The following is a 19,531-nucleotide window of genomic DNA, read 5'->3' as shown; positions in this document are numbered from 1 at the left end:
TTCCTATCACCACCACTGTAAAGAAAAATGAGTCTCTTCAATGAATCACTTCACACCAAACCACTCTGAATCTAAATTAGAGAGACGAGATGCGACTGGACAAGCTGGTCAGGCGTGCGGGGTCAGTGGTCGGTGTGAATTAACTAGACTTTGTGGCTAAGGTGGCCAAGAGAAGGACTCTGCACAAACTGCTCTCCATTATGAAGGATGATGGCCACCCGCTGCACACCATCATCACGGACAAGAGGAGCATGTTCAGTGGCAGGTTGCTGTCACAGAGCTGCTCAACCGACAGATTCAGGAGATCCTTTGTCCCCAGAGCCATCAGGCTCTTCAGCTCTTCCCAGTGAGGCCAGAAGAGAAGAGGGAGGAGGACAGATGAGGACTGAATCTGAATCTCATGCTAAATCATATGTTTATTCTATCCATCTGTACATATGGACACCTTACTGTACATATTGCACTTTCTGAAACCCCTACTGCACATCTTGCACATCTGGACACTCCACACCTGGACACTTTATTTCAGTACTAATATATGCACATATTTATTCAGTATTGTCATTATATGCTGTTATTGCACTGCCTTTTTCATCTCAGGTTATAGATCTTATTGCAGATTTTTGTATATTTCTATTTGTATATATACCTGTAGATGTTTTTTTGTATTTATTCTTCTTTTAATATTGTATCACCCTTATTATTATAACTGTCCTGTGTTGTGTGACTGATACTGGCTGCTAAATTTCCTTCAGGATCAATAAATTATCTATCTATCTGAATCACTCTGGAGAAAATTTGAAAAGTAGGTGGGATTCCCCTTTAAAAAAGTAACTGGACATGAAATATTCATGGAAAGTGCCTCTAGCGTATCTGTTGTTTTTGATTATTAATGTGCTACAGTGGGGTATTTTATGTTATTAGTGTATAAAAACCCCCTACAGAGCCCCGCTGGTGGACATCCTGTATAAATAAAAATAATGCGTGGCCACGACTTAGTAAGGCATGGGAATGAGATGATTAAGTTGTGGCCACGACTTAGTAAAGCGTGGAAACGAGATCCTAATGTGTGGCCACGACTTAGTAAGCCGTGATCTCGTTCCCACACTTTACTAAGTCGTGGCCATGCATTAGGATCTCGTTCCCACGCGTTAATAAGGCGTGGCCATGCATTATTTTTATTTATACAGGATGTCACCAGCGGGGCTCCGTAAAAAACCATGTTAAGCATTGCGCAGACCGAAGCCACACAAACGAAACGTTCTGTTGTGAATCATGTGACACGATTCATTCAAAAGAACCTGTTCTAAGATTCGATTCGTTCGCGATTCGAATCCCCCCTCTTTTATACGCGAACGTGCGCCGGGTGATTGACGGTGGCGGTTGTCCTGCAGGGGCTCGGGATTGAATCAGTTGCCGTTACCGATTACAGTTGTATCCGCTGAACAATGGCGACCTCAGTGAAACTCAACACCGGTGCAGAAATGCCGATTATCGGTCTGGGGACATGGAAGGTAGGTCGACTCACTACGGAGCTTACGAGGCTACAGTTGGCTTCCTGTTCGCCAGCTTCTCGAAGCGCTCGAATTTTCCCGTACCACCTTAAATGTGCAGTATTTGCATCTGGCGCCTGCACCATTTAAGGTGGAACGGGGAAAAAATCGAACAACGAATGTAACTTAGATAGAATGTTAGCTAGCTGCTGCACCATTTAAGGTGGAACTGGAGGCGCCAGAATGGAACTGGTGCACCATTTAAGGTGGAACGGGAAGATTTGAACAAGAATATGGCGAATGAAAGCTCACTTCAGCTTCGTGGCTAACTTTAAAGGGTAAGTTCACCGACTTTTCAAAAGTCGTGCGTAACTGAGTCATTGAGATGTAAACACAGTCTGTAAACACTGTAAACAATTCTGACTCGTTAAGTTTCTCTAGAGCGGAGCGTTTCACACCCAACCTCTCTGAATGACTTCGGGAAAAATTTAGGAAATCGGTGGAGTTCCCCTTTAATAGGAACAGTCAGGGTGTGCGAGGTCATGTTACACTGCCAGGGGACCTTGTGCTGGTTTCTGGTGAAACATAAACCATTTAGTGTCATTTTCACATGAAAGGCTGCTAAATATAAAAGTTAAAGTCATTTATTAAAAAAAGTTTGGGGTAAAAAAATCAGTTCTTTATATATTTATGTATATTATGTATATCTATTAGGTACATGGAAAAAAAGTATATCATGAAAAAAATGTCTGAAAATGTTTTTATATAAATATAAACCATATATAAATATAAACCTTGTGTTGCCATGTTGCTGTAAAGTCAAAAGTAACTCGGGAATTTTGTAAATAATATGCATTTTTAGCTCATTATTTGCGTTACAAAACTCTAAAAAACTCTGTCCAGAAATTTGGATAACCTAAGGTGCCTGTAGTTGCAGAAACACACTACTATGTTTTACTACATTGTGTTGACATGACTTAGCCAAGAAGTCAGTGTTATCTTATGTGGTCAGAAAAGTAAACATCTGTTTTCTGGACCTTAATCCGTGTGCCCTGCATGGAGCGCCGCTTTGTTAGAAATTAAGATTAGCGCTTTTAGTGATTAAGTCTTTAAGGACACAGAGGCGTTAAGGTCAAACCACTGTTGTTTTTCCTCCCAGTCACGTCCAGGTCAAGTAACCGAAGCTGTGAAAGCTGCCATAGCTGCAGGCTACAGGCACATCGATGGAGCGATGGTCTACGAGAATGAGAAGGAGGTGGGAGAGGGCGTCCACGCCATGATCAAAGAAGGCGTGGTGAAGAGAGAAGAGCTTTTCATGGTCAGCAAGGTGAGAGATGGGTCTAATTCCAATACATTACAAACCGCAGAATGCAGCCTGTTGACTGAATAGACCAGGGATGCACAACTCCGGTCCTGGAGGGCTGGTGTCCAGCACGGTTTGGAGGTTTCCCTGCTCAGACACACCCACTTAACCTGGCTTTTAACTAATAAGTGTAATCAGGTGTGTTGGAGCAGGTAAATGACCAAACTGTGCTGGACACCGGCCCTCCAGGACTGGAGTTGTGCACCCCTGGAATTGACGTTGAGCAGGATGGAGTGAGAGTCAGGTAACAGGGCAGTGCAGCAAAAGAGTAAAACTAAAGACTCTTCATCTCTCCGCAGCTCTGGTGCACCTTCCATGACAAGTCAGCAGTAAAAGGGGCGTGTCAGAAGACCTTGAGTGACCTGCAGCTGGATTACCTAGACCTTTACCTGATTCACTGGCCAATGGGCTTTCAGGTGACTGGTGACGAACTAACCAGAATAATATAGATAGATTGAACCACTTAAAGGTGCATTGTGTAAGATTTAGTGGCATCTAGTGGCGAGGTTGCAGATTGCAAGCAACTGATTCCCCCTCCCTCACCCCTCCCTTTCCAAGCATGTAGTAGATCCTGCGGTGGTCATCAGCCAAACCAGTGAAAATGTCTTTATATAATGTTATGTTGCTATGTTGCTATAAAATAAAAAATAACTTTTTTTAAATAATATGCAGTTTTTAGCTCATGCAAATAATGAAAAAAGGTGCCTGTAGTTGCAGAAACACCCTACTATGTTTTACCATGTCATCAGATTTTCTGCCGTCTGTCCCTATTTCATTTTGCTTCTTCATGTTTTCTCTTCTCTGACGGTGAGGATTCACCCTCCCTCGCTTTTTCTTGTGCTAAATAATAAGTCTGAACCTCCATTTGTCAAAAATTGTGTTGTCAAACTCCTCACAGCACAAAATGGTCAGCAGTGCCAGCAGCAACCACGGATTCTTCTTCTTTCTAGTGTCTTCCTGCCGGAGCTACAGCGCCACCAAGTTCAAGCTGCCGTTTCAGCATCAAAACACGGAGGGCACAGAGATTTGTCTGTTCTGGGCTACTGTAGAAACATGGCGGCGCAATGTGGCGGCCTCTTTTGGAAGAGAAGCCACTCCCTATGTAGATATGAAGGGCTCATTCTAAGCTAACAAAAACACATTTATATTTACAGCATTTAGCAGATGTTCTTATCCAGAGCGACTTCCAAAAAGTGCTTTGTCTATCTAGAGAAAGTATCTTTGCTAGCTACCGATAGGTTAGAGAGAAGGTCAGTCCTGAGCTCAGATACTGCTGGAATCAGAAAGTCATTATTGACACCCAGAGAAAAAGGAACAGAGTTAAACACAGAGCAGTGCAATACAATACAATACAATACATAAGTGCAGTACAATACATTACAATCAATACTTAACTCAGTGCTCATTTAAGTGCTGTATAAAGAGACGGTCTTCAGTCTGCGTTTGAAGACCACGAGAGACTCTGCTGTTCGGACAGCCAGTGGGAGTTGGTTCCACCACCTGGGCTCCAGAACAGAGAAAAGTCTTGCTGCTTGTCTTCCACGCATCATGAACGATGGCGGGTCGAGCCGAGCTGTACTCGAAGCTCAAAGGGCTCGAGGTACAGTTCGAGTTTTGACCATTGCCATCAAGTAGGGAGGGGCTGGTCTGTTTTTGGCTTTTGTAGGTTTTAAATCTGATGTGTGCAGCTACGGAAAGCCAATGAAGGGAGCGCAACACAAACACAATATTTCATGGTTACTGGTGATTATACACTAATTAACACATGGTTTTTGTTTACTTTATTCCATTTCTGCTAACTAATAGATCCCCCAAAACCTTACACACTGCACCTTTAAATGCTTTAATGCATATTAAACGTTTTTCACCATGATTAACTGTGTGTTCTGTATGACTCTTTGAAGAAACATTTGAAAAATTGTTTTAAATACTGCATCAAAAAGAGTTCTATTATTGTTACAAGTAAAAGATGTATTGTGTTGTATAGATCGTCTTTTGCTAAGAGTGTAGAGCCATACAAAGTGATGTTTTAGCTGGCTGATGCTTCTGTAACACAGTTGTTTTTATTGTAACTGTAATTTCTCAGGCTGGGAAAGAAATGTTCCCTCTGGACAGTGAAGGCTTAACTATCAACGATGACACCCATTTCCTGGATACCTGGGAGGTGAGGAAATGATTACTTATGGCTTATTGTTTGATTTTGCTCTTACAGTTTCTAGGTCAGAATTATTCTCGGTGTTTCTGCTACGTCTCAGTGCACTGATATTGATGTTAAAGGGTATGGAGGAGTTGGTGGACGCTGGGCTGGTCAAGGCCATCGGCATCTCCAACTTCAACCGAGAGCAGATTGAAGCCATCCTGAACAAGCCAGGCCTCAAGTACAAACCTGCCAACCACCAGGTGGGTACTCGTACCTATCACAGGTCCTTAAAGGGAAATTCCACTGATTTGTCAGAAGATCTGCGTACACGGTCATTCAGAGTGGTCTTTTTTGTATTTATATTTTTCCCTCAAGGTCCACTGACGACATTTATGTGGTTTATGTACCAAAAACAATTTTTATTCCTTAAAATTAAACAGGCTGTTTTGTTACAGTACCTTTAAGACTGACAAACAGTATGTAACTGAGCTTTATTCTAATTGGCTGCCCCGTATTGTGCATCATTCTACAAGCAGTCCAGGCTAAAACTGACTGTATTGACTGGGTATGATAGATAGACTTTGCATGATAGAGAAATTTATGGGAACCAGACGTCTGAAGATTTTTGTTTTTAAACAAAATTAAATATAACTTGATCATTGTACACTGTACATAGTTTATAAGGGTGAAGGGGAAAAGATGTGCAAGTACAAAAGCATTTTCCTCATTGTGCTTTTGCTGTTTTTCGAAAGGCAGTAGAAAGCAGAAAGGCCAGTGGCTTTAACCTTGTTACAGCGCACTCTGACTCTTATTTACTGTGACAGATCCTCAGACAAGGGCCATGTTGTACCTAATAAGCAGCCTTTTGCCCACAGCAAGCTTTATAATCCTGTTGCTTCCCTAATGTGCTTTCTCTTGTCTGGAATGGGTGAAACCTTCCAACATAGCCTATGTTCCAGTCTTGTATTAGATTTAAATTTAAAGCAACACTATATAAGTTTTGGGGATTTGGAGTCCTCTCTGGTGGAATTATGTAATTGCACGCAATGTGAAAAAGAACATTTTGTAAAGTCAGTTTTGCTTCAGAGCCTCACAAGTGGATGAATCCGACTTTTGTGAGTACGTTGAAAGAGTATTTGAAGAGAACACGTCTAAGAATGTGAGTGAATTATCTACTACTGTCATCAGATCTTCATCGGTATAATGCCGATTTTTGCTGTGGGTAGGATATTCTGAGGCTAAAACTCCTTACCAAAAAATACTACCAGCATTAAAACTACGAGGCTGAATTTAGCTTCTTTTCCACCTTAAATAGGGCAGCATCTGTGACTAGCTATCACAAACATTAGCAAACGAGACAAAATACTCACCTGTTAGTTCTGTGAAACAGCAAAAATATGTTAATGTTACTCAGCTGTTCAGCGGAAATGGAGAAACCTCTTCATATCAGGCCTTTCAACCCTCCATGAAGCTGAAGTCGGCTTCTTTTTCACTGGCTGCTTGTTCGAATTTCCCCGTTCCACCTTAAATGGTGCAGCATTTCAGAACGTGACTGCTGCACCATTTAAGGTGGAACAGGAAAAGTCAAACAAAAAGCTGGCGAATGTCCTGAGAAAATGTCCTCAGAAAAATGTTACCAGCATTAACAACCTCGTAATTCAGAGGATCCAGCGGTATTCGAGAGAAGAATGTTCACAGGACAGAACGTGTCGGGCTCTGAACATGTTTATTTAACACAGGGGGGCGATAGAGGTGACTTTTCAAAAACCCTATTCATTCTGGCCATAGAGAAACGGAGCTCAGACCCGGAGCTCCTAATATGGGCATAAGAGCATGGCGACTACAAAATAACGACACGACTACAGTGGTCGATGCATAAAGACGTATGATGTGGTCTGGAAAACTCCTGCCAAATCTGTCCTGGTACCTCTGACTTTTAAAAGATTATTTCAGGCTTTACAGGGCGACTCACCGCAGCGCACACTCACCATATTTTAGTGTGTTCTTTTTACTCCATAAGTATTAATGCTTCTGTTTTAGCAAAAGATATTATATAATGCTGCTTTAAACAGTAACACTATATAATAACAGGCGCCTGTAAATAGCAATAATTAACCATTAACACTTACATAAATACAGCACTGCAAATAATAAATGATACAATACATAGTTATAAACATATTGTAATGTCACAACTTCATATTCGGGGTCCAATTAATGCTTATAAATATTTAAAAAATTATGTATTAACAACTAAATGATTAAACAAGCATTGAGGAAAATGTTATCACAGTAGCAAGATAAAACAAGACCTAGACAATCATTAGTTATTAATACTGATTATTATATATATATATTGATTTTATGCATGTACTTAATATTTACAGCCATATATCAGTTATTAGTATACATAACTATATTTATATTAGTATAAATAACTATATCTTTAGAGTAGACTGATCTTTTCATATGTGAGTGCTTTTTGAATGAGACAGTCAAAACAGAGGTCATTTACACATACAGAGTAAAAGAAACAGCCTGTTAAATTATAGGGGATAATAATGGGTTGAAAAATGGTCATGGAAATTTGAATTATGTCTGTTTTTGGTGCATAAAAGCTCACATAGTATAAGAGTACTTTAGGGGAAAATATAAAATAAAACAAAATGTAGAATATTAATGCATATCTAACTAATATATCATTATTAACAGCCATTAACAAATTATTAGATAATGATTAAATTGTTGTTTATTAGGGCCACTTATTATAAAATGTTACCATTTAAATTTTGTGTCTCAGTCTGATGGAAGTGAATCAGCAAATGCTTACCAAAATATTTAAAATAAAATTATAAAATAAATTTGTTTATTTTATTCAGATTGAGTGCCACCCCTACCTGACGCAGGAGAAGCTGATCAACTTCTGTCAGTCTAAGGGGATCACAGTGACTGCGTACAGCCCACTGGGCTCTCCTGATAGACCATGGTAGGTGTTGTTTCTCGTCAGACTGTGATGATGGTTGCTGTGCATTTTTTTCGTTTGGTGTTTTTATTTTATGTAAACAAATGGATAGTTGATGGCCTATAAAAATCAGGGCTGCGTTAACTTAAAGGCCCAGTCCCATTTCTTATTTTTTTACCCCTACCCCTTGTTTTTGAGTGTCACCCAGATTTGAAATCTTCCCTCTGAAATGGGACCCTCAAATAAAAAGAGCATCACTTCATTAACAGCTACCAGCGCTGCTCTGTAGGCGACCCTGCCAGTCTGCAGTGACAGCAGAGGAGGGTAAAGTTCAGCTCTTCACTGCTGGGCTTTAGTTACATTTAGGGAATCATATGCTTTTAAAGAGGGGGGCAATTATTTATTATCACCCACCCCTAATTCTTCAGTGATATGAAGCTGAAGTCAGATATTCACCAGATTCTTGTTTTCCATTTCTAACAACCTACTGAACAAGCTGCCGCTCGTATTCAGTCAGTGACATATCTAGAACTTCCAGAAGAAAAATTAATTAAAAATTATAGACATGTAGTTTCCAGACAACATTAGACCTTCTGAAGGCCCTGAGGATTCCTGACTAAACTGCCCAGAGCAGGTTAGTTGGGCAGCAATCCACCATCATGAGCAAATCCAGAGTTAGACAGAACTTTAAAGTTTAAGGTTGCTTGGCTAAGCAATAAATTCTGCTTACGAGGAAGTGAAATTGCACAGAACAGTCCTAAAACATGAAACAGTTTAAGCAACAGCGGCTGCAGGGACGGCTTTGATCACCTGAAAAAAAAAAGTGATTTTGACTGACTGTTTTCTCGTACTTTTTAATTTTTAATTGATATACATTCACCATTTGTAGAAATTCGCTGTCAGGACTAAGATGACGCTGCTGAAAAGTGAACAGAGAGCCACGTTTAGTGCGCGGTGAAGTTTAATTTTTATATAGTCAGATACTGTTTTCTCAGTATCTTTCAAACACACACACACATCCTCTAAACCACTTATCCTTCTGGGTCGCGGTGGGGCGCTGGAGCCTATCCCAGCTGTCATCGGGCAGAAGGCAGGATACACCCTGGACAGGTCGCCAGTCCATCGCAGGGCAATCTTTCAAACAGTAGGAGAAAAAAAGGGGAAAATTATAATTGTTACAATCCAAGACAGTCAGCTTCCTTTTCAGTTTCCATCTGAAGCTGATATATAACACCTTTATTTCTGTGGACAGTAGCTGCTATAAGAGATAAACTATTGTCAACACATTATGCTGCAAATGGTGATCATCGGGGTCCAAGCACTATGCGCTATAATGGAGCTGGCCTGTTTGTATTAGCTGTGGGGTCTCAAAAGGAGATGTCTAATTTTGTACACGTTGATTTGTTGATCTTGGTATCAGAAACAGATTTTCAATAAATAAACTGTACGACTTGTAATTCTATAGTTGTTGAACTCAATAGACTAAATAATTCCACTGCAGCTACCTCTGTGTTGTAGTCTGTTGTAGTGTAATGTTAAATCCATTTTCTAAATTTCTGCATAATTAGAGAGTTAAGATGTGAACATTTTACAGTCATGGGCTGGAGGTTAGGGAACCAGCCCTGTGACCGGAAACCAGCCCAGAGGTTAGGGAACCAGCCCTGCGACGGTTCGATCCCCTAAGCCGACAGTACGTGACTGAAGTGCCCTTGAGCAGGACATCTAACCTCTAACTGCTCCCCAGGTGCCGTGGATAGGGCTGCCCACCGCTCCGGGCAAGTGTCTCACTGCCCCCTAGTGTATGTGTATTCACTAGTGCATATGTGGTGTTTCAGTTACTAATAAGGGTCACTTAATTTAAAGTCCTTCAGAATGGTTTGATGTGAAATGTGCTAAGGTAAAGAAACTTAGCAACTAAGATTTCTTTACAGTGGTGGTGATAGGAACCAGACGTCCAAGGTGTTAAATGCCTCTAAAAGCTCCCTCAAAGAACTTTATCACATGAAGTGGTTAGAAATGCATTGCTTAATTCATGAGACTTTGTTTTTTATGATAATTTTACAATAATGTTACAATTAACATGAGATAATCCATAAAGCAGAAAAAGACAATGGAAACTACTACAAATGCGTGAGAAACTAGAAACGGGAACCAGAAAACAGGGAACAGAATCACAGATTTGCCAGTGCATGACGTTTCGAAAGGACAATAACACAACAGTCACTGTTTACAGACATGAAGATGATCTGACAACAAGACACAGGTGAAAAGAATGATGTAGGGGAGGAGCTAGAACAGAGCCAGAAAGTTCTAGAACAACAATGCTCGAGGCCAGATCAGGATTTAAATAAATGAGTTGTTGCATTCTTTGTGATTTAAACTTAAATAAATTAAATTTGACTTAAAAAATTAAATCTAACATCAAAACTGAAATGTACTACTAGTAGGAATTATAATTTAGAATTTGAGAATTTTTTAGAATTTTTGTTTTTACCTGCTATCTCATAGCCTCATAACACACCTATTTGTTTTGTATTTAATTAGCCATAGATTTTATCATCCACTTTTGTAACAGAACTATAGATCTCACTGTAAAAGGCTCAGATGAAGAGAGAATTAATGTTGGTCATCTACGTTTCCCACATCAGGGCCAAACCAGAGGACCCTTCGTTGCTGGAGGAGCCAGACATCAAGGCCATTGCCCAGAAGTACAATAAGACCACTGCTCAGGTAAGGAGACTGCAAACAACACTGCACTGCAGTAACGCTGACGTGGTGGTGGTGTGTTGGTGTGTGTTGTGCTTGTCTGAGTGGATCAGACACAGCAGTGCTGCTGGAGTTTGGACCTCAGTGTCACTGCTGGACTGAGAATAGTCCACCAACCAAAAACATCCAGCCAACAGCGTCCTGTGGGCAGCGTCCTGTGACCACTGATGAAGGACTAGAGGATGACCAACACAAACTGTGCAGCAGCAGATGAGCTATCGTCTCTGACTTTACATCTACAAGGTGGACCGACAAGGTAGGAGTGTCTAATAGAGTGGACATTGAGTGGACACAGTGTTTAAAAACTCCAGCAGCACTGCTGTGTCTGATCCACTCGTACCAGCACAACATACACTAACACACCACCACCACGTCAGTTTTACTGCAGTGCTGAGAATGATCCACCACCCAAATAGTACCTGCTCTGTGAGGGTCCATGGGGGTCCTGACCACTGAAGAACAGGGTAAAAGGGGGCTAACAAAGTATCAGAGAAACAGATGGACTACAGTCTGTAACTGTAGAACTACAAAGTGCACCTATATAGTAAGTGGAGCTGATAAAATGGACAATGAGTGTAGAAACAAGGAGGTGGTCAGAATGTTATGTCTGATCGGTGAACCACAGATATTTTACATCTAGGACAGTTTCCAGTAGTGCTAGAGGGGGCGACAAAGTCCAAGGCACACAGATTCTGAGTTTTACACATAAAAAAAATGATGAATTGATGTTAAAAAAGAGAGGCACATTTTGGAAATGTGCACATTAACAGTAACGCTGTCTCTCACATCAGAGGTCATGGTTGTTATTGGTTTGTTTGCTTCTTTTAATGGTCAGAGCTCTGAGCTAAAGCAGAACCTTGACCTCCATCACACACAGCACCTGAGTTTCAGCAGAGTGAGCTGATACCCATTGTGTCTGCCTTTGAGTTGTACTGGTTAAAGAAAAATGATAATTGCTATTACTACTTGATAAATATTGTTTGTGTTAAACAGAAAAGTGCAATCAGAGTGAAAGTTTGAGTGTGTTAATGACTGTATGCACATTTTCTATGGGAGGCAAATCCGGCCAAAAATCGAAATTAAAATTAAAACAATAAAATGTAAACGCAAACCTCTTTTTGCCATTTCTTTTTCCAAACATGTGCGCAAATATTCTGCCAAAATGAAAATGAAATACCTACATTTGCAATTTCATTTTTCACATAAGCCCGAGCCATTTGTGACAAAAATAAAAATAAATTTAAAACAGCTGTTTGTAATTTCATGTTAGTCGTTATTCTGGTATTTCATGGGCGTATCTAAAATGGAAAAGCTAATAAAGAAAAGAAAATACAAGCTTCACTTTGGCTTTTCTTCATGAAATGCGTAATACGCGTCAAAACTAAAATCAAATTGCAATGTTTAAGTTCTTATTTCTTTTTCACAGCAATCGGCTTCATATCCAACAAAATGAAAATGCAAAATGGATAAATCAACAGCAAAGTGACAGTTTGTGATTCAGTTTTCGGCGTCGACGCGCTTTAAGTGTCAGAATGAAAAGGCAAATGCAATTCAACATCAGCGCCACCTGCTGGTGATGTACCTTTCATTTCCCACTTTGCTTTTCCATTTTCAAATGGACCAACATGCAAATATATGTTAATTAGCACTAGGCGGGGCTACGGGGTACATTTTAGGACATCCTCAGACCTCAGAGTCAGAACAGCATCGTTCCTCAAGCTAAACGTCTTTGAGTCTCGGGAAAACCACCATCAGGTCTCAGATCTGGTAAAACTGAACATCAGACCAAACGCCGTCAGACCAAACGGCCTCAGAAAAAAGATATCGGACCAAACGCAAGTCTGGTCAAGCAAATATCTATAGATCCAAACCAGAAACCAGCATGAGGCCCACTGGCAGTGTAACATGACCTCACACACCCTGACTGTTCCTAATAAAGGGGAACTCCACCGATTTCCCCAATTTTCTGAATAATTAAACAATTAAGATGTAAACAGAGTCGTTCAGACTGGTTTGGTGTGAAACGCTCTGTTCTAGAGAAACGTACAATCAGAACTGTTCACAGTGGTGGTGATAGGAACCAGACGTCCACCTCTAAAAGCTCCCTCACAGAAAGTTACTCCCTGATGACTGAGATATTTTTTAGAGAAGCTTTTTGGCCTTTTCTGATTTTCCATTATTCTGTTGTCATCAGAAGACTCGTGTAGGTTCGCTGGTGTTTTTGGATGGTAAATAAAATGGCAATATTTGTACTGTAGTGATGGTGACGCCTGGTTCCTATCACCACCACTGTATCATTTTGTAGAGTCACAAACATTCCATTGTTCAAGTGAGAATAAAAATGTGATTTTCTACAATCAACCATTTCACAGGAAAGCAATGGTGGAAATAAACTAGGCCAAAGTCCTCTGCTGCTGAAAGCTTCAGTGTGCTTTGCATTTCAAGTGGGCTAAAGTGGGATTTAAAATGTCCTTTTTTTTGTTCCACGTAAAACGCCTCGCAGGTCCTCATACGCTTCCAAATCCAGAGAAACGTCGTTGTGATACCCAAGTCTGTCACTCCCTCACGCATCCAGGACAACTTTCAAGTAAGCTCATCTCCCAGAACAGTAAAGTTCCAGAAGTCTTGGATCTCTTAATGCTGAATAGTTCAAACTCATTATTACTTTATTTATTCATGTCCAAAGGTCTTTGACTTCAACCTGACTGATGATGAGATGAAGACCATTCTAGGCTTCAACAGGAACTTCAGGGTTTGTCCCATGCAGTGGTGAGTTTGTTATTCAGTGCACAATATCAAACTCAAGACATATATACAGCACGACCACAAGTATATGGACATCTGAACATCCACCCTGTCTGAGCTTCCTGAACATCCCACTCCAAAATCATGGTCATTAATATGGAGTTGCCTTGGCTGCAGTAACAGCCTGTGATGTTGGATTATTAGTTCTAGGTCACAAAGGCCACTCCCACTCATCCCAAAGGGTTGGCATCCTATCATACACCGTGACTGACCGTGGCCCTGTAACAAGCTTACTCTGCAGTTCTATTCTGTGAACTTGTGTGGCCTACCACACTGAGCTGTTGCTGCTTCTGTACATTTCCACTTAACAATAACCGCAATTACAGTGAGTGGAAACAAGTATTCAGATACTTTTGCTGTTATTTAATATACTTCTAATGCAAATATCCAATTCACATTTACACACACAATGTATTTGGACTTTATATTAATACATATGAGCAAAAAATTTGTATTCAGAAGCAAAAACAAACATAGATTTAGAACATAAGTGTGTGTATGTGTGTGTGTGTGTGTGTGTGTGTGTGTGTGTGTGTGTGTGTGTATGTGTGTATATATATATATATATATATATATATATACACACACACACATACACACACACACACACACACACATACAAAATGTCTTACACGCTTCAAATGTCTGTGTTTCAGTCAGAAGTTGCGTCAAACCCAGGCTGAATCCCAAACAGCTCCATACTCCCTAGCTAATTAGTGAGCTGTGTAACATTAAATTTAGAAATTTTAGCTTCTGGTGTCAAATAATGCACTGCCTGTCGAGTATGAATGTAGATGAATCCCAAATGACCGTTTTTAGCTATATTTTGCACTGTTGTTCTGCAGGAGTCAGTATTTAAATTCCTACGTAGTGCACTATGTAGGGAGCAGGGAGCCATTTGAGATTCAGCCCCAGTGTGAGAAAAGTGGCGCCGTCAGACTGGCAGAGACTCGCGGTGGTAATTTGGTGACCAAAAGTTCTTATAAACTGATAGTTTTTGCATTAAACAGTGCTGTGTTATCATATGTTCACTGTTATATGAAAAAAGTTTTAAAAATCATGAAATGTCTGCAGTTTACAGTGATTGGCGACCGGACGTTCTTCTCCTCATTCATTCAGCGGTCAATGGTTGCTTAGCAACATTACCGTACTCTAAAGGAACTTCATTTCTAGGCGGAATACTTGTTTATGTCGGTTGTTATTAATAACAACTTAAATAATAATCTAAAACATTGTTTGAATATATTTTGTGTTGGCCGCCGTTTTTGTTAAAGCAATAAGCCACTCGAGGCAGTGGGTTACTGCGATTTTATCACGGGGAAGGGAGTTTAGGTGCTCTGCTTCACGTCGTGCCAAAGAACACCTTCCCCGTGATAAATCCGCAGTAACCCACGGCCTCTCGTGGCTTATTGCTTTAATATACCAACGCTCTGCTGACTCAATAACTGCAGAGTTCCAAACCTCCTCTGGTTTTAACTTCAGCACAAAAATTGAGCTTCTTGGCATGAGTTTCTTGGCTGAGCAGCTCCATGCAAGCCTCACATCACCAAGCACAATACTTTACAGCACTCCATCCAGGCGTCTACACCCCACACTAAACTCCTCTGATAAACAAGAAGCTCAGAGATGAGTGTCTAAAATTTACCCACCAGCATTTAGACAAATCAGAACTGCTTCGGAACAGTGTTCTCTGATCAGACGCAACATAAACAGAAGTTAGGCAGTAATTCAGCTCATCGTGTTTGGAGAAAGAAGGGCTGAGTGTTTGAGCTATCAGAGGCACCCTCGTAACTTTGGGGAGCTGACGACTGTTTGCTGAGAGGAATGGGCCAAAACTGAACAACAGCGCTGCAAAAAGCTGATTACTTTTTACTGTAGACGTCTCAAAGCTGTAATTGTAAACAGCTTTGCAAAAGAATTTGTAATGTCTGAATACTTTTTTCACTATCAGTGCTTTTAAAATATTTTTAAACATCTTTGTTTTTGCTGATGAATACATAACTTGTGCTCATATTTATGAGTACAAAGTCAGAATACATTGTGTGTGAATTTGAAGTGGAAATATGCAGTGGAAATACAGGGTGATTCAAAAAGATTCATCTGATGATTTAAATTGATTTATTTTACTTGTAAATCATTACAGAACAATGCAGTAAACTGTAAATAGTTTAAGTGAGAATAAAGTTTATTATGTAATTGTGCTCAGTATGAGCTCCTCCAGCTGTACGGACAACATCAGCCATAGTCAAACTCAATTGAGCATGTCGGGTGTCACTGCACTCACAGCTCTTTCACTGCGATTTCGAAGATCATCCAGTGTTGTTGGGAGTGGTTCCTCGGCGCCTCACAGTTGTAAAAATATGGCACTTGAAATCAGATGAATCTTTTTGAGTCACCCTGTATATTAAATTACAAAAACTGGTTTTGAATGCCTGCCCTGCGATGGACGGGCGACTTACCACTGTGGGGCTGAACCTACTAAATAGAAGGGGTGTCCACATACTTTTGGCCATGTAGTGCCTCCACAAGTTGGACCCTTAAGTAATTATTCAAGGACAATTAAAGTAAGGATTCAGATTTTTCTCCTGGTTAATAATGTTTTTATTGTGTTTCCTCTGCAGGGGTGTGAAGCACAGAGACTATCCATTTAATGCTGAGTATTAAAAGGGAAGAGGTCTCGTTCAAGATGCTGCCTAAAAGCTTCAACTCCAGTTCTTTCTGATTTCTTTACATTTTCCCCCAATCTGTGGTTTTCGTGGAGATCTGGCAGAGCAAAGGGCGTTTACTCTTCCGGTGGTCTGTGATGATATTTCAGTGGTTTTGATTTTGGAAGAATAAAAGAGGTTTTTGAAAGTTCTCTATGTCTGCATGGAGAAAATATATGTTTACGTAAAGTAAGATCACCAGTGGCCACTCGGTCACATTTGTACTCCCATACACTCCCATACAGAAAGCTTATAGTTCTAGAATTTGTAGTTACTGAATTTATTTGATATTCAGGTTGAAACTCATGTCATAACCCCACTCCCATGAAAAAGAGAGAGTTTACTTCCTGATGTTCCTCTATAAAATCTACCAAAGAAATCCCATTGTTTTACTGTTGTATAAGTTTGGGCGCCCCTGAACAAATTCCATGTTGTTGTTGATTTTCTAAGTGAAGATAACCTCGTCCTCCACAGAGAACACACTTTTGCACATTTTAGTACAGAATTACTGATTATTTGCTGAAGTTCAAATAAAAACATAAAATACACAACGTGTAACTTTTGAACAGGCCACAGTTTTGTTTTTTTTTTATGTTCAGTTCTGCAGATAAACTAATTGTGCACTAAAATGTGCAGAAGTGTGTTCTCTGTGGAGGATGCACTTTCTTTTCACTTAAGAAATCAATAAAACATGGAATTCGTCTAGGGGCGCCCAAACTTTTGCAAACGACTGTAGATACACTATATTGCCAAAAGTATTCGCTCATCTGCCGTCACACGCTGCGATGGACTGGCGACCTGTCCAGGGTGTATCCTGCCTTCCGCCCAATGACAGCTGGGATAGGCTCCAGCACCCCACCGCGACCCAGAAGGATAAGCGGTTTAGATGATGTGTGTGTGTGTGTGTGTGCGCCTTCTCACGCATATGAACTTGAGTGACGTCCCATTCTTAATCCATAGGGTTTAATATGATGTCGGCCCACCCTTTGCAGCTATAACAGCTTCAACTCAGCTGGGAAGGCTTTCCACACGGTTTAGGAGTGTTTATGGGAATTTTTGACCATTCTTCCAGAAGCGCATTTGTGAGGTCAGACACTGATGTTGGACGAGAAGACCTGGCTCACAGTCTCCGCTCTCATTCATCCCAAACGTGTTCTATTGGGTTGAGGTCAGGACTCTGTGCAGGCCAGTCAAGTTCTTCCACACCAAACTCGCTCATCGTCTTTATGGAACAGGAAGGAGCCGTCCCCAAACTGTTCCCACAAAGTTGGGAGTGTGAAATTGTCCAGAATCTCTTGGTGCTGAAGCATTAAGAGTTCCTTTCACTGGAACTAAGGGGCCGAGCCCAACTCCTGAAAAACAACCCCACACCATAATCCCCCCTCCACCAAACTTTACACTTGGCACAATGCAGTCAGACAAGTGCCGTTCTCCTGGCAACCGCCAAACCCAGACTCGTCCGTCGGATTGCCAGATGGAGAAGCGTGATTGGTCACTCCAGAGAACACGTCTCCACTACTCCAGAGTCCAGTGGCGGCGCTTTACACCACTGCATTCAACGCTTTGCATTGCGCTTGGTGATGTAAGGCTTGGATGCAGCTGCTCGGCCATGGAAACCCATTCCATGAAGCTCTCTACACTGTTCTTGAGCTGATCTGAAGGCCACATGAAGTTTGGAGGTCTGTGGCGATTGACTCTGCAGAAAGTTGGTGACCTCTGCGCACTATGCGCCTCAGCATCCGCTGACCCCGCTCTGTCATTTTACGTGGCCGACCACTTCGTGGCTGAGTCGCTGTCGTTCCCAATCGCTTCCACTTTGTTATGATACCACTGACAGTTGACTGTGGAATATTTAGTAGCGAGGAAATTTCACGACCTTGTTGCACAGGTGGCATCCTGTCACGGTACCACACTGGAGTTCACTGAGCTCCTGAGAGCGACCCATTCTTTCACTAATGTCTGTAGAAGCAGTCTGCAGGCCTTGGAGCTTGGTTTTATAAACCTGTGGCCATGGAAGTGACTGGAACACTTGAATTCAATGACTTGGATGGGTGAGCAAATACTTTTGGCAATATAGTGCATAACTGAGAAAAGGTATTTGGAGGGAAAAATGTTGTTCCTTTAAAAAGGAAATGAGGTTGTCAGACAGATGAAGTGATCTGCCCTTTTCATGCATCCTCTCTCTGACAAAACACAGAAAAAAATGAAAATAGTTTATGTTACCAAGAGACACCAGAACAGATCAAAACAAGTGCAGAAAAGTACAAATCAAAGTGTTTCTCACTGAATCAAATGAGTTACTGCTAAGAAAGTTGTTACTGAATAAGTTACTGAGGTTCTTTAGAGTGGATATGGACGTTATTTCTCCAGGCTGTTGTGCTCCATACTTTGTTTCCAATTAACGAAGCACTTACGAATAAAGAGGTTACCCTTCAAATGAATATGTGTGAAATACGGCTACACAGGAATGTGTATTTGAACATTTGCATTCTTGGCAATATGTTGTCTGTTTTGGCTTTGTTTGAACACTCCCTGTTTTCTGGAATGATTCAGCTCTTCCAGCTTTGCAAACTGTGAAAAACTCCTCTGAGTTCTTGGCTATAAAATAAAATTAGTTTTATATAATATTCAAAATGAAGCCAATGCCTCAATCAGTTTCTGCCGTTTATTCTTCAGTGTGAAAATGTCGTGTTACTCATGAAACGACTTTGACGAGCTCACCAACTCATAAAAACCGTGTTTGAATGCAAACTGTGTCGTTACACAGTTATGTTTTAACCTCTGCTCATTTAAAGGGCATAACACTTTATTTATTTGTTTGTTTATTTTTTTGTTTGATGGATGGATGGATGGACTGTAGTATTGTAAAGTATTGTTACTTGAGTAAAATAATGACATGTTGAAGTAAAAGTACCTTCCTAAAAATCAACTTGAATAAAAGTACAGAAGTGTCAGGACAAAACTTCAGTACTGAGTAACGTCTAGAACTGCAGTGGAACCTCTCAGTAAATTCAGCATCTTTCGGCTCCGGAACTGAAGACTGTACGGCTCTGTTCTTTTTAGGAATGAATTGCTGAAGCTCCAAAAGTGAGAAATGTGATCAGTCACAAAGCAGTACAGATGTTGTTACCAACAAAACTATGAAATAAAACACATAAAAATAACTAAATATGAATGAAAAAGTAATTGAGTAAAAATTCTATACCTTTACTCACTAATCTACTTGAGTAGAAGTAGAAGTAAAAGTATTATGATGTGAAAATACTCAGGAGAGCACAAATCCATCAGTGTTCTACT

General features: G+C 40.6%; 1 protein-coding gene across 1 annotated transcript; it reads left to right on the top strand.

Annotated features, from left to right (window-relative positions):
- Nucleotides 1-1,322: 1,322 nt before the first annotated feature.
- LOC118812638 (aldo-keto reductase family 1 member B1-like) lies at nt 1,323-16,386 on the top strand. Its single transcript, XM_036577749.1, has 10 exons — nt 1,323-1,514; nt 2,653-2,820; nt 3,156-3,272; nt 4,943-5,020; nt 5,134-5,256; nt 7,876-7,982; nt 10,607-10,688; nt 13,228-13,311; nt 13,411-13,493; nt 16,151-16,386. Exons 1-10 carry the CDS (start codon nt 1,449-1,451, stop codon nt 16,191-16,193), a joined length of 951 nt encoding a protein of 316 aa, XP_036433642.1. The 5' UTR covers nt 1,323-1,448; the 3' UTR covers nt 16,194-16,386.
- The last annotated feature ends 3,145 nt before the right edge of the window (nt 16,387-19,531 follow it).

Source organism: Colossoma macropomum, unplaced genomic scaffold, assembly GCF_904425465.1.
Source record: "Colossoma macropomum unplaced genomic scaffold, Colossoma_macropomum, whole genome shotgun sequence".
In the NCBI taxonomy this organism is placed as follows: Eukaryota; Metazoa; Chordata; class Actinopteri; order Characiformes; family Serrasalmidae; genus Colossoma; species Colossoma macropomum.
Note: the sequence above shows the minus strand (reverse complement) of the source record. Positions and strands in the feature narration are given on the sequence as shown.